The 12,112-nt window shown below is 56.8% G+C and overlaps 1 protein-coding gene across 1 annotated transcript; it reads left to right on the plus strand.

The window, feature by feature from the left end:
* Positions 1 to 1,114: 1,114 nt before the first annotated feature.
* GSS (glutathione synthetase) lies at positions 1,115 to 11,875 on the plus strand. The gene is made up of 13 exons (XM_041478631.1): positions 1,115 to 1,186; positions 1,633 to 1,768; positions 3,031 to 3,176; positions 4,406 to 4,481; positions 5,289 to 5,428; positions 5,543 to 5,659; positions 5,879 to 5,959; positions 6,234 to 6,311; positions 7,875 to 7,941; positions 8,535 to 8,729; positions 9,096 to 9,177; positions 9,492 to 9,681; positions 10,300 to 11,875. The coding sequence occupies exons 2-13, from the start codon at positions 1,640 to 1,642 to the stop codon at positions 10,421 to 10,423; spliced, it is 1,425 nt and encodes a 474-aa protein (XP_041334565.1). The 5' UTR covers positions 1,115 to 1,186; positions 1,633 to 1,639; the 3' UTR covers positions 10,424 to 11,875.
* The last annotated feature ends 237 nt before the right edge of the window (positions 11,876 to 12,112 follow it).

The following is a 12,112-nucleotide window of genomic DNA, read 5'->3' on the forward strand; positions in this document are numbered from 1 at the left end:
AATTTTTTTCCTTGTGATGACAACAAATTGTGTTTTTTTTACACTGTTGTGTTGAAGGTACCAACATAGGGTTGTTCCATTTCATTACACTTACTCAGAGGGCAGACAAAGTCAGGACTGACAGTTCCTCTGCACATTGAAATAAAGAATTCAAAAGGACCTGCTTGGGTTTGATTTATTTACATCTATCTTTTGCTTGTTCCTAATAGAAAATTAACCCTCTCCATTTCCCACACTGTCATTTCAAGCCCTGTTCCTGGGAAATGAGTGTTCTGTAAGTACATGAAAGGATTCTGAGACCTGCTCTTTCCCAGGTAAAGAGGCCCAGAAGATCCCCGGCCTTGGCTCTGTGTGCCACGAGGGCAGAGAGCAACGCTGTCCGCTGAGGAACCACAGCACAGGGAGCACAAACCCGCAGTCACAGGGCCAGAAAAACCTCAGCTTGCCCTGAGGGCACCCAGAACACTGCTGAGAACCTGGGAGCACCTCCCTGCCCGGCACACGGCCGGGACATCCCCTGGGGACACCGGGAGCACGGGACAGCGCCGCGGGAACTCCGGGGCCATCAGCCGTGGGGCCGCACCGCGAACCCTCGGCAGCCCTCGCCAGGCCCTGCAGGCAGCGCAGCACAGGCACGTGGGTGAGGAACAGGGCAAGAAACGGGAAAGATAGCGATATCCCAAGTTCCTTTCACTTCCTCAGGAGCTCTGCAGTTCCTGTCCTCAGGGCAGCAATGGCGGTGAAGGTGTTCGCACGGAATTACAGGGTCGCTGACGTTGGAAAGGGCCTCTACGAACACTGCACCAACCATTTCCACGGCCCTGGGCCCCCAGCAGCTCTGGCCCCGAGCAGCCCCCGCACGCAGCAGTCGGATTTCACGAGCTGCAGCCCCACCGCCCTTGTCGCCCTCATGATGTCGCGACATGACGTCACGCCGCCGTGACACAGCCCGGCGCGTGCGCGCTACGCGCTCCTGACGCGGCTCCTCCTCCTCCCGCCCCCGCTGCGCGGCATCGCACACGAGGGGCGCTTTCCCCACGCTGATTGGTTCATTGAGCTACCAATCTGCCTGAGGGGCGGAGCGAGGGGCGCGGCCCGTCCAATCACGGGGCGGTCCGCAGAGCCCGCACCGAGCGGCCGGAGCGGGTCCGGGCGGCGGAATCGGGGGCGTCGGGACGGTCCGGGGGTCAGTGAGGGGCTGGGAGGGACAGAGGGCTGGGGGGACAGGGGACAGCGGTGTGCCGAGGGCTGGGGCTCAGGGAACGGGAACCAGGAAGGGGCCGGGGGTCGCGGACCAGGGTCCGGGGTCAGGGCGCACTGACGGTCTGGGGACCGGGCGAGGAGACAGGGAGCGAGGGTGAGAGCACAGGGGCTGGGGACAGCCGGGGCTCAGGGCACAGGGGCTGGGGACAGCCGGGGGTCAGGGCACAGGGACCGGGGACAGTCGGGGCTCAGGGCACAAGGGCTGGGGACAGCCGGGGGCCGGGCACAGGAGCCGGGGCTCAGGGCACAGGGGCTGGGGACAGCCGGGGCTCAGGACACAGTGGCCGGGGCTCAGGGTGCAGGGGCCGGGGACAGGCGGGGCCGGGCTCGGGCTGCGGGCCGGGCGCTGACGCCGTGCCGTGCCCGCAGCGCTGCCATGGCCGCGGCCTGGCAGGACGTGGTGCGGGACGCGGCGGCCGTGCGGGAGGCGGCGGCGGTGGCGGTGGACGCGGCGCTGCTGGCGGGGGTGCTGATGCGGACCGGCGAGCAGCCCAACGCCTCGGATGTGAGTGCGCAGCGCGGGGAGGAGCCGCCGCCGTGCCCGGGGTCCCTGAGCCCTTGGCAAGGAGCGGCCCCCCAAGGGACAGCCTTCACTGGGGTGCAGCTCACAGCACATCCCGATGATGAGCACAGCTCCCCAAGGGACAGCCCTGCCATACAAATTTCCTTTTCCAAGCAGAGGGATAGATCTGGAAAGGTTTAGCAAGCTGCCTGTTGTAGTGCTGGGAGTTAATCCTTTTCCCAGCCTCTCACCACCCATATGAACCTTTGAACCAGAGGAGAGTCTCATGGAGGGGCCTCTGCTTTTGGCATGTTCCCAGCTGCAGTCAGCCTTTGTCCCATAACTGGGGTGAGGTGACAAGGGTGGAGGTGGCTCATGTGTGGGATTTGCCTCTGAGCAATCCCTGGTGGATGGCTGGGGTGGGAGGGCTCAGCCTGTTGGAGCAGAATGCCATGGGGGGTCTCAGAGCAAGAAGTGCCCCTGTGCGGGAGGGGTGGGACACCATTGGGGAAGGGTCCCTGAGGGGCCTGGGCGCAAGCAGGCAGCTGGCAAGGAGGGAGGTGCTCACCACAGCACTGCTCCCTGATGTCAGGTCAGGGCTCTGAGTGGTCTCAAAGGGTGAGAGGAAGAGGGAGGAGAGGCAAAACACACTGCCAGTGTCCCTTGTTTCATGTAAAAATCCAGGAGAATTGGAAACTTCACTGAGGTGTAATATATGGACTTTGAGTATGACCTCGTGCCTGAGATGTGGGATGGGCCAGGGCTCTGGAGCAGAGACAGGGATCAAAGTAAGAACCAGACAACCCAGGACTGGCAAATCAGTGTCCCTTGTTTCATGTAAAAATTGAGGAGAATTGGAAATTTCTCTGTGGTGTAATATATGGACTTTGAGTATGACCTCGTGCCTGAGATGTGGGATGGGCCAGGGCTCTGGAGCAGAGACAGGGATCAAAGTAAGAACCAGACAACCCAGGACTGGCAAATTGACTTTTTCTCTGCCCCTGAGAAGTTCTGGAGACAGTGCTGTGCAGTTCAGGGGGAGACAGGGGGAGGCAGTCAGCCCAGCCCAGGCGCTGGAGCAGCAGTGCCCTGCTGGTGGTTCATAAAGCAGAACCCTCAGGAGTGAGGAGTCAGCAGGGTTGAGGCCATGTGTCTGCCCTGCAGGGCTGGGGGTGCCTTCAGCCTTCAGCCAGGCAGAGGAAGCACCTCCTTAGCCCCTCTTGAGCTGCCCAGCCCTGACTGCTCTGCTGCATCCCTGCCTGCAGGTGGTGAATTATGCCCCCTTCACGCTGCTCCCGTCCGCAGTGCCACGGGCCTTGTTTGAGCAAGCCTACGCTGTCCAGCAGGATTTTAACCTGCTGGTGGATGCTGTCAGTCAAAACAAAGAATTCCTGGAGCAAACTCTGGCCAGGTAATGTTTTTGCATATTTCATTTTAATGAAATTTTTCAAATGTAAAGCCTTTATCACCCTTGTGGCATCCCTGCCTTTCTGAGGTCTAGTTGGGCCCCAGAAAATGGCACATCTGGCCAAGACCTGATTCCCTGCTATCATCTTCAACTTTGTCACTTTTTCAGGCTTGTGAATTCATACTTGTGAGCTTTTTAGCCCCTGAGCCTTAAATGCAAACCACTGGAGTCTTTGAGTCCTGGATTTAGGAGTCTCTTTTTGTCTTATTCTGCATCTGCCTGTGTCTGTCCAGTAACCACCAGCTCTGCTGCAGCAGTGATGAAAAGGAGGTGTCTGTTCTGTTTCCACACCCTCCATCAGTCACCTCCATGCCCTCTTTCCCAGCCACGAGCTCTGGCTGCAGGAGGACTGTCCAGCTCTGGCTCCTGGGTTCTGCTGAGTTTATCTGTGGCTATTGCCTGAGGTGGAGTGGTCATTTGTTGCTCGTGATTGCGGGGCTGATGCTTCCACAAATCCCTCTTCCCTTCCCACTGCCTTTTCTGTGCTGCCTGTGCACGTGCTGCAGCCTCTGGCACTGGGACAGAGCAGAGGAGGCTGTTTTCCAGCATCCTTTTGTTCTGTTAAATCCTCACCCTTTGGAGCTGTTCCAGAGCTGGCTGCAGCCAGAGCTTGTGGGGACATGTTTGTACCTGTGGTTAAAGAATGCAGCACCTGGGGCTTGTGTGTGCTCAGGTGCCTGCCCTGTGCCAGGGCAGCTCACTGGAGGTGCTGTTCAGGATTTGGGGCCCTGAGGAAAAGCCAGATCTGCTCTAGCAGGGCCACAGTGTGTGGGATTTGGAGCCTGACAGGACAGGAGGATTGGATTAAGCTTGTGAAGCTTCTCTGAGCTGTGTGTGCAGGCCCAGAGAGACCTGTGGTTTCTTGCCTGAACCTGCAGAATTCTGCTGCATTTCTTTGCCTTTACTTGTCCCATCTCTACCCTGCCAGTGAGTCACCTCTGCACAGGAGGGCCTTTTGTGGAGAAGCTGTGCTTGGCAAGCTGGGTTTGTGTTGTGGTTTTGGACTGAGCATTCATGGGGAGATGTTTACAGTGCTACAGCACTTGGTTGAGCCCCAGCCCTGCTCTTTGCTGGAGAATGCCCCTACTAAGGGCTTTTTCTGCAGAATAATTAGTTTTCTTGTTTGTCTGTGACAGCAGCAGGGGGCTGACGTGGTCTGTGTTTCTCTCTAGCACCATCAAGGTAGATGACTTCACAGCTCGACTCTTCAGAATCTACATGCAGGTTTTGGAGGAAGGCTTGGCTCAGGTACCTGGGCAGGGGATCCCAGTGGTCTGTGCCCCTTGGCATTGTGGTGGGGCTGCCTGGGCTCTGGCTGCAAGCTTTGGCACTGTGGACTCTGAGCTGTGCCAGGCTGGTCACTCCCTGCCCTGCAATGTCTTGTCTCAGCTGGTGAGCTCAGGACCTTGCCCTGTAGAACAGCTGAGCTCTTTGGTTGGTGCTGCTGGAAACAGCCTGGCCTGGAGAGGGAGGGTTTTGTGTGCTTTGTCTTTGTCCTCTGGGAGCCTCAGAGTGTGCAGGAACGTGTGTCTTGTTGGGACCTGCACTGGCCAGGCCATCCCTGCAGATCCCTGCTGGGACCTGCAGAAGCTCCTTTACTCTCAGAAGTGTTGGGAACTTCTCTGGAGCTCTGAGAGGGCTGTGGGCCCTGGGCAGGTGGCACATCACCCAGATGTGTGACCTGCAGTGGTTTGTATCAAACTGAGGGTGACAGGACAAGAGGGAATGGCTTCAAACTGACACTGAATAGGTTTAGGTGAAATATTAGGAAATTTACTGTGCAGGTGGTAAGGTGATGGCACAGGTTGCCCAGAGAAGCTGTGGCTGTCCCATCCCTGAAAATATTCAAGGCCAGGTTGGAGCAACTTGGTCTAGTGGAAGGTGTCCCTGCCAGCTGCAGGGGCTGGGCTGACGTGGTCTTTAAAGTCCCTTCCAACCCAAACCACTCTGGGATTCTCTGACCGGATCTGCCCTGGGAGTATTTTGAAGCAAGGTCAGCAGAGGATTTGCAGTTAAAGGCAGCAGGAGACCCCAGCTCCCCTCCCTGTGTTCCAGACTGTGTTTATGGGCATCAACCGCTCGGATTACATGTTTGACTGTGGGCTGGATGGCACAGCAGCTCTGAGGCAGATAGAAATAAACACCATTGCTGCCAGCTTCGGGGGGCTCACCTCCCGCACCGCCGACGTCCACAGGTAAGGAGCACCTCCCACTGCAGCAGCTGCACTGCGTGGCCCCCGTGCTCTCCAGGCTGCTCCCTTGATCCAGCTGGGCATGGACATGGCATTTACAGCATTTTTCTTCCATAGGTTGGTGTTGAAAGTGCTGGGGAAGAGTGAGGAGGCATCACAGCTGCTGGCCAACAACCCAGCGAAGGGGCTGGCCTTGGGAATTGCCAAAGCCTGGGAGCTCTATGGGTCCCAAAGGTAAGGAGCAGTGCAGGGAGCCTGAATCACAGAGATGGAGAGCTGTCCAGTTCAGGTGGAGTGATCTCAAAGAGTGAGAGGAAGAGGGAGCCTGGGAAGAGATGCTAAACACACTGCCAGTGTCCCTTGTTTCATGTAAAAATCCAGGAAAGCTGGTGATCCAGCTAGGAGCATGTGGAGTGTTTATGGGTTTAATGATGTCCTTGGTATCTCTTCCAGAGCTGTCGTGATGTTTCTGGTGGAGGAAGTCCAGAGGAATATTTTTGATCAGCGTTGTGTAGAAAATGAGCTTTGGAACAGGTAAAGTTTGAATTTTCCTGAGATGGGAAAGAAAGGAGGTTATGGTTCAGTTTCTGATATGGAAAGCTGAGCAAACAGCTGGCAGATCATAGGAAACATAGGATGGGTTCCTAAACAGGGAGCTCTTTGGGCTGCAGGATTTCTCTGCCTCCATAGCACAAAGCCTGAGGCTGTATGTGAAGGAACCTACAAATCCTCCTTGCTGCAGCCACGAATTCCACCCATGATCTGCAGCCCTGTGCCCAGCCTGGTGACTCTTGGCTCCTCTTGGCAGGAATATCCGTGTGGTGAGGAAGCGGTTCCGGGATGTGTTTGAGCAGGGCTCCCTGGATGCCAGCAGGAGGCTGTATATGTGAGTATGAGCCAAGGTGCGCACTCCTGCCGCCTCTCGGGCACACGGGGCTGGCAGTGGGAGCCCGCAGCCAAGGCTGGCTGCAAGAAGTGGCTGAGGAAGCAGTTCTCTTCCATGCTCCAGGCTGCTGCTTCCTCTTGGAGCTGAGATGGCTTTGTGTTCACGGTGGTGAGATTTTGCAGACACATCAGTGCCTTACAGCTGCAGTCATAATCTCCCTCCTTCAGCCTTCAGCCTTCATTGCTCTGGGGGATCTTTACCTCCTCCACAAAGGTCTGCTCTGAGCAGCCCTGGCTGTTTGAGAGGTTTCCACAGAGCCATTTCCTGTTTACTGTTCATGTGCTGCTCTGCCAGTGGGAGCTGGGCTGGTTTGTTAGTGCAGGAGGAGGAAGCATTCCATGTCCTTTGGGGATCTCTTGGGTTTGAACTCTGTGTCTTGCCCACTCCCTGTGGAGACCAGGACGGGAGGATCACAGGCTCCCAGCTGGTCCCAAGTGTGACGTTTGTCCTATTTCCAGGTAATATCCTGGTAGCTGTAAGAACCTAAGGGGAGGGATTTCTGTGAGATGGAGAATGAACCTAAGAAAAGATGTGGTTTCATGACAGTGTTTTTTCTGTAGTGAGGCTGATTTTTGACCTTTGGGGTCTGTGCTGTGTTTAATTAATGAATATACTGTCATGGCTGGATAGTTGAGGGGAAAGTGTATCCCTTGTTCTTCCTCCTGAGCATCCTCCCCTGTCCCTGCTGGATACCTCCTGTCTGCGTGCCAGCAGCTCCCAGACCAAGTGCACAGTTTTGAGGCCAAAGCTTGGGTGTGTGGTGCTGCAGCTGTGCTGCCCTGGCAGGCTGGTTTGGTGCCTCTCAGGTTGTTGAGTTGATGTCTTACCTTGAATTGCCACAGGACCTTGTTCCCTCCAGCTGCAAGAATCAGAGAATCACAGAGCTGTTAAGGTTGGAAAAGACCTCTGAGATGGAGTCCAACCTGTAACCCAGCACCACTGAACACGTCCCCAAGTGCCACAGCCTCACATCTTCTGGTCCCTCCACTGCCCTGGGCCACATGTCTTAGTGCTTGACCACCTTTTCAGTGAAGAGATTTTCTACAGTCTAAACCTCCCATGGTGCAACTTGAGGGCATTTCCTCTCCTCCTGTCCCTGTTCCCTGGGAGCAGAGCTTGACACCCCGTGGCTGTCCCCTCCTGTCAGGGAGTTGTGCAGAGCCACAAGGTCCCCCCTGAGCCTCCTTTTCTCCAGGCTGAGTCCCCCAGGCCAGCATGGGGTTAAAAGCTGTTAAAAATGAGGTGCTTACCACTCTGCAGAGCTGGGTGTCAGAATTATTGAGCCTTTGGTTAGAGGTTGGGTGTCAGCTCCCTGTGTCTTGGGACAGGCTGAGCTGTGCTTCAGTGGAGGGGAGCTTGCAGTGTTCAGCTTGCTCTGGCACAGCCAGGCAGGAGCAGAGAGGCCAGAGGCCAAGGAGAAGGGGCAGGGGGCTGTGATCCCCTGGTGCTGGGATGGGGCAGGGCCTGGCCTGGCTCTGTGAGCACTTCTGGTTTCCATTCCAGGGACGGCCAGGAGGTCGCAGTGGTGTATTACAGAGAGGGCTATGTGCCCCAGGTCTACGACGAGCAGGTCAGTACCCACCTCCTGCCCCAGAAACCACCAGCTGGGCACTGCCCAGGGAGCTCCAAATAATCCCAGGGGCAGCTGTCCTGTCTGGGATGGGGTCAGTTCTGCCTGGTATGGCTGAGAGCATTGGGAGGCTGTGGTTCCAGGGAGCAGGTGGGTGACCCTGCAGTAAGAAAAATGGGTGGCTTTCTTCTCCAGGGGGTCATCCCTTAGTGCAGCACTGAATTGTTTCTGTACAAATAGGGGTTAACACAGGTATGACCACCTGCTTAAAGGTTTCAGACTTAGTCTACAGCTCACTCTGTGCTCTCCTAGCACGATCAGGCTGCAGGTAATAGCACAGAGCAGATCTTGCTGGTGTCTCGAGGTGGCAGCACTGGACAAGCTGGGGAAGGTGCACACAGATTTGACTGTGCCACCCAGAGGTGGCGGGAAATTCATGTCTGCTTTTCTCTGGAGTGCTACTCCCACCCCCTGTCCCTGCCAGCAGGCAGGGAGGAGACAAACCATATGTCGCTAACTGCACAGAAAAGAGCAAAGCAAACCTTTTGTGTGTTGTTCTCCCTCACGGCGTGGTTGCTCCTTCGCTGCCTCAGAACTGGGAGGCGCGGCTGCTGCTGGAGAGGTCCCGGGCAGTGAAGTGCCCTGACATTGCCACGCAGCTGGCAGGCACCAAGAAGGTGCAGCAGGAGCTCAGCAGGCCAGGGACGCTGGAGAAGCTGCTGCCCGGCCACCCCGAGGCCGTCGCTCGGATCAGAGCCACCTTTGCAGGACTCTACTCCCTGGACGAGGTGAGTGGGAGCGGGGCTGGAGCAGGAAGGGACATGCACACCTGTGCTCTTAGCAAAGCCCTCTCTTCTTCTCAAGCAGTGGTCCTTGGGGAATTTGTTGGTGCCTCTGCTCAGAGGGATCTGCTGAGGAGCACCTGCTGCTCCTTGGTGTTTTGTTCACAAAATCATTTAGGCTGGAAAAGCCCTCCAAGATCAGAGTCCAACCTTTGACCAAACACCACATTATCAACTAGACCATGGCACTGAGTGCCACATTCCATCGTTCCTTGAACACCTCCAGGGGTGGTGACTCCATCCAGCTCATTCCCATGTGAAACCACCCTGTCCATGAAGAAATTATTCCCTGTTTCCATCCTTTCCTGCCAGGGTGAAGAGGGTGACAGAATAGCTGCCACAGCCATCGCTCACCCCGACCGCTTCGTGCTGAAGCCTCAGCGTGAAGGTGGAGGTATGAGCTGGGCTGTGGAGGTGTGAGCCCTGGGGGCTTCCATTGTGGTTTGTGCTGTATTTGCGACAGGCAGGAGCTCTGTGCCAGCTCCTGGTCTTGTGCTGAGGGATAAAGGGTGGCTTGTGGCTACTCATAGCCATGGAGACTAGTCCTGCTCCTGGAGGAGCTCCCAAGGCCCTGGTGCTGGGTGTGGAGAGCCCAGGCAGCACCTGGGGAGACAAAGGCTGGGTTATTTGGGCTGCCAGGGCCACAGGGCTGGGGCCAGGGGCTTCTGCTGGCCTGGAAGGGCTTGATGTGCTGGTTTTGTTTGCCAGGGAACAACCTCTATGGTGAAGAGCTCAGGGAGGTTCTGCAGAAGATCAAAGACAGCCCTGAGAGAACCTCCTACATCTTGATGGATAAGATCAAACCCCAGCCAGCACTGAATTACCTGCTGAGGGCTCACAGTCCCCTCCGAGTGTCCGAGTGCATCTCTGAGCTCGGGATCTTTGGTGTCTATGTCAGGTGAGGAGTGTGCTTGTGTTCCAGGGCAGTTCCCTGCTCCTGATGTGGAGCAGGAGCATTTTGCCCTCTGTGCAGCCCAAGCACAGCCATAGGACAGATGTCTGGGGATGAGTAGGGGACAGATGTGGCCATTCAGTCTGTGCCCCTGGGAGCAGCTCTGAGCACATGTGCACATGCTGAGCTGCTGCTCTGAACCTGCTGCCACACGAGCTGTTGGAAAACCACAGGGCTGGTGCTGGCAGTTACTGGTGTAGTGGGATCTTGGGCTCAGTGTGTCTCATCCCTGATTTCGGGGAGCACTTCTGGGGTTCTGGGTGCAGCCCCATGTGTGGTTTTTCTGAAGCCCTGGTGATCTCTGAAAGGCCTAATGCCTGTTCAACCCTAATAGGATCTGCTTTTGTTTAAAACCCTCATAGGCCACATTTCCATAGGGTATAAATGAAAGTCCTTTTCACACAGTTTTGGGAACAAAGGTGCTCTAGCAGCATTCAGCTCCTGGCACTGCCCATTTAACTGCCACGTTATCCCTGTGTGCTGACAGGCAAGGTGCATCCTGCTGCCCCAGAGAGCTGGCAGGAGCTCTGTGCTCTGCAGGGGCTCAGTGTCCCTCCTTTGCAGGCAGGGCAGGGAGCTGGTGCTGAACCAGGCCGCCGGGCACCTGCTGCGCACCAAGGCCACGGAGCACGCGGACGGCGGCGTGGCAGCCGGGGTGGCCGTGCTGGACACGCCGTTCCTGGTGTGAGGAGCCACAGCCTCACCCTCCTCTCTGCTGCCTCAAGAGCTGATCTGCCCCAGGGATTTCTCCTTAGGCTGCTTGCTGAGGTCCGGCTGCTGGAGGCTGTGAGGAGGGACTGTGTGATGCAGCTGCTCAGAGGTCCTGGGTGCCAGCCCCAGCTTCTTCTGGTGATTCCCCCTCCAGGAAGAAGGATTCCCTTGCTCTGCCTGCTCAGGGGGCCCTGCCCTGGGCACAGCCCAGCTGTGACTCCCAGGACTGCAGGGTTCTGGATGTTCCCTTGGGGCCTGGCCTGGGGGCAGGGCGATATGGAGCAAAGGGTCAAGGTGCCACTAGAGGCCTTTGTGCTGCTCCCACCTCTGAGCTCCTTATGCTGCATGGTTTCTGGAGACATACACAGCCTAAGGAATGAGAGGAGAAAGGTGGATGGGCAAGTATCAGCCTTTATCTTCATCCAGTGCCTCAGTGCTCTCCAGCTTAAAGAGGAGAGCCCAGCTCCATGCACCATGGCCCCTCCTTCCCATGCTGCTGCTATCCTGATTTCTGTTTTCCCCTGTGCCTGAGGACCCTCAGGGTTCCTGCACCAGGCACAGCTGCCCTGGGTAATTTGCCCAAGGGCCTCTTGCTTTTGCTTTGCCCAACTCCTGTTTTATTTTACTGGGTGTCTCTGTGCCACACAGGGCAGGCAGCAATGCAGGGACCAGGGCAGGCTCCTGCTGCCTCCTGCAGCCCTGTCCAACAGATCTCCACAGGCTGGTGTAAGAATCCCTCAGAGATGGAGGCAGCTCTCAAGACAGCAGTGAATTGGAGCTTTGTGTGTGTTGATAAATCCCAAAGCACTCTGGATTTGTGCCAGTGCATCCCACTGCAAATCAAATCCTGAGCATCTTCCTGCCAGGGAGCCCCAGCCTTGGGAATGCTCCTGCTGAGACTGAGAGCTCTGTGGTGAGGAAGCAAAGGAATTGCAGGGGAGGCTGGGCAGCACAGCCCCAGCTCCCAGCACCTTACTCTGGGACCAGCACCAGCAGAGGGGGAGACTCCCTCCAGGTTTTATGGATCAGTGGGAACAGCACAGCAGTGGAGGGGTGTGGGCTCTCCTGCTCAAGGTCTTCTGCCTCTTCCTCCAGCCCCTTCCCTCCTCAGCCCTAAAAGCTGCACCTTTCTGGCAGCAAAGAGCCCGGGCAGCCTCAGCCCAGCCCTGTCAGTTACACAGAACCAGCACAGAGGCAGAATTCCTGCAGAGTGGATGTGCTGAGTGACAGAAGCAGCACAAAGGCAGAATTCCTGCAGACTGGGTGTGCTGACAGCCCTGCTGGCTCTTTGCTGCTGTGGCATCAATCACCAATTGGTCACCTGGGAAACTGCTCCATTCTCCAAGTGTGACTGAAACTGGGCTTCCTGGGTGTTTTGTTGGGGGATTGATTACCCCAAGCCAGAGATTAAAAGGAATGTGCAATCTGACTGCTGTTTGTGCCAGGTTTGTCTGAGCCCAGGGGTACAGCTGGCCAGCTGTGCAAAGATCCATGGCTGTGCCTGGAGGGGGACTGGGCCTGGGGTGGAGGTGAGGCAGCCCTGAGCTGTGCTGGCAGCCCTGAGCCTCCTCACCCAGCTCCCTGGAACCAGTGCTGCATGACGGGGTTGGTGACACGGGGGTGTCACACTGTCTTGTGCTTTCCATGAGCCTTGGAGCAGCACTGG

The sequence above is a fragment of the Pyrgilauda ruficollis genome, unplaced genomic scaffold (genome assembly GCF_017590135.1).
Source record: "Pyrgilauda ruficollis isolate IOZ18807 unplaced genomic scaffold, ASM1759013v1 scaffold46, whole genome shotgun sequence".
NCBI lineage: Eukaryota > Metazoa > Chordata > Aves > Passeriformes > Passeridae > Pyrgilauda > Pyrgilauda ruficollis.

Bases quoted from the DNA above. Each gene is read 5' to 3' on its own strand.
- GSS (XM_041478631.1), top strand. From the start codon at position 1,640: ATGGCCGCGGCCTGGCAGGACGTGGTGCGGGACGCGGCGGCCGTGCGG. The intron at 1,769-3,030 runs GTGAGTGCGCAG...CCCTGCCTGCAG, and splicing joins AGCAGCCCAACGCCTCGGAT to GTGGTGAATTATGCCCCCTT. The intron at 7,942-8,534 runs GTCAGTACCCAC...TCGCTGCCTCAG, and splicing joins CCCAGGTCTACGACGAGCAG to AACTGGGAGGCGCGGCTGCT.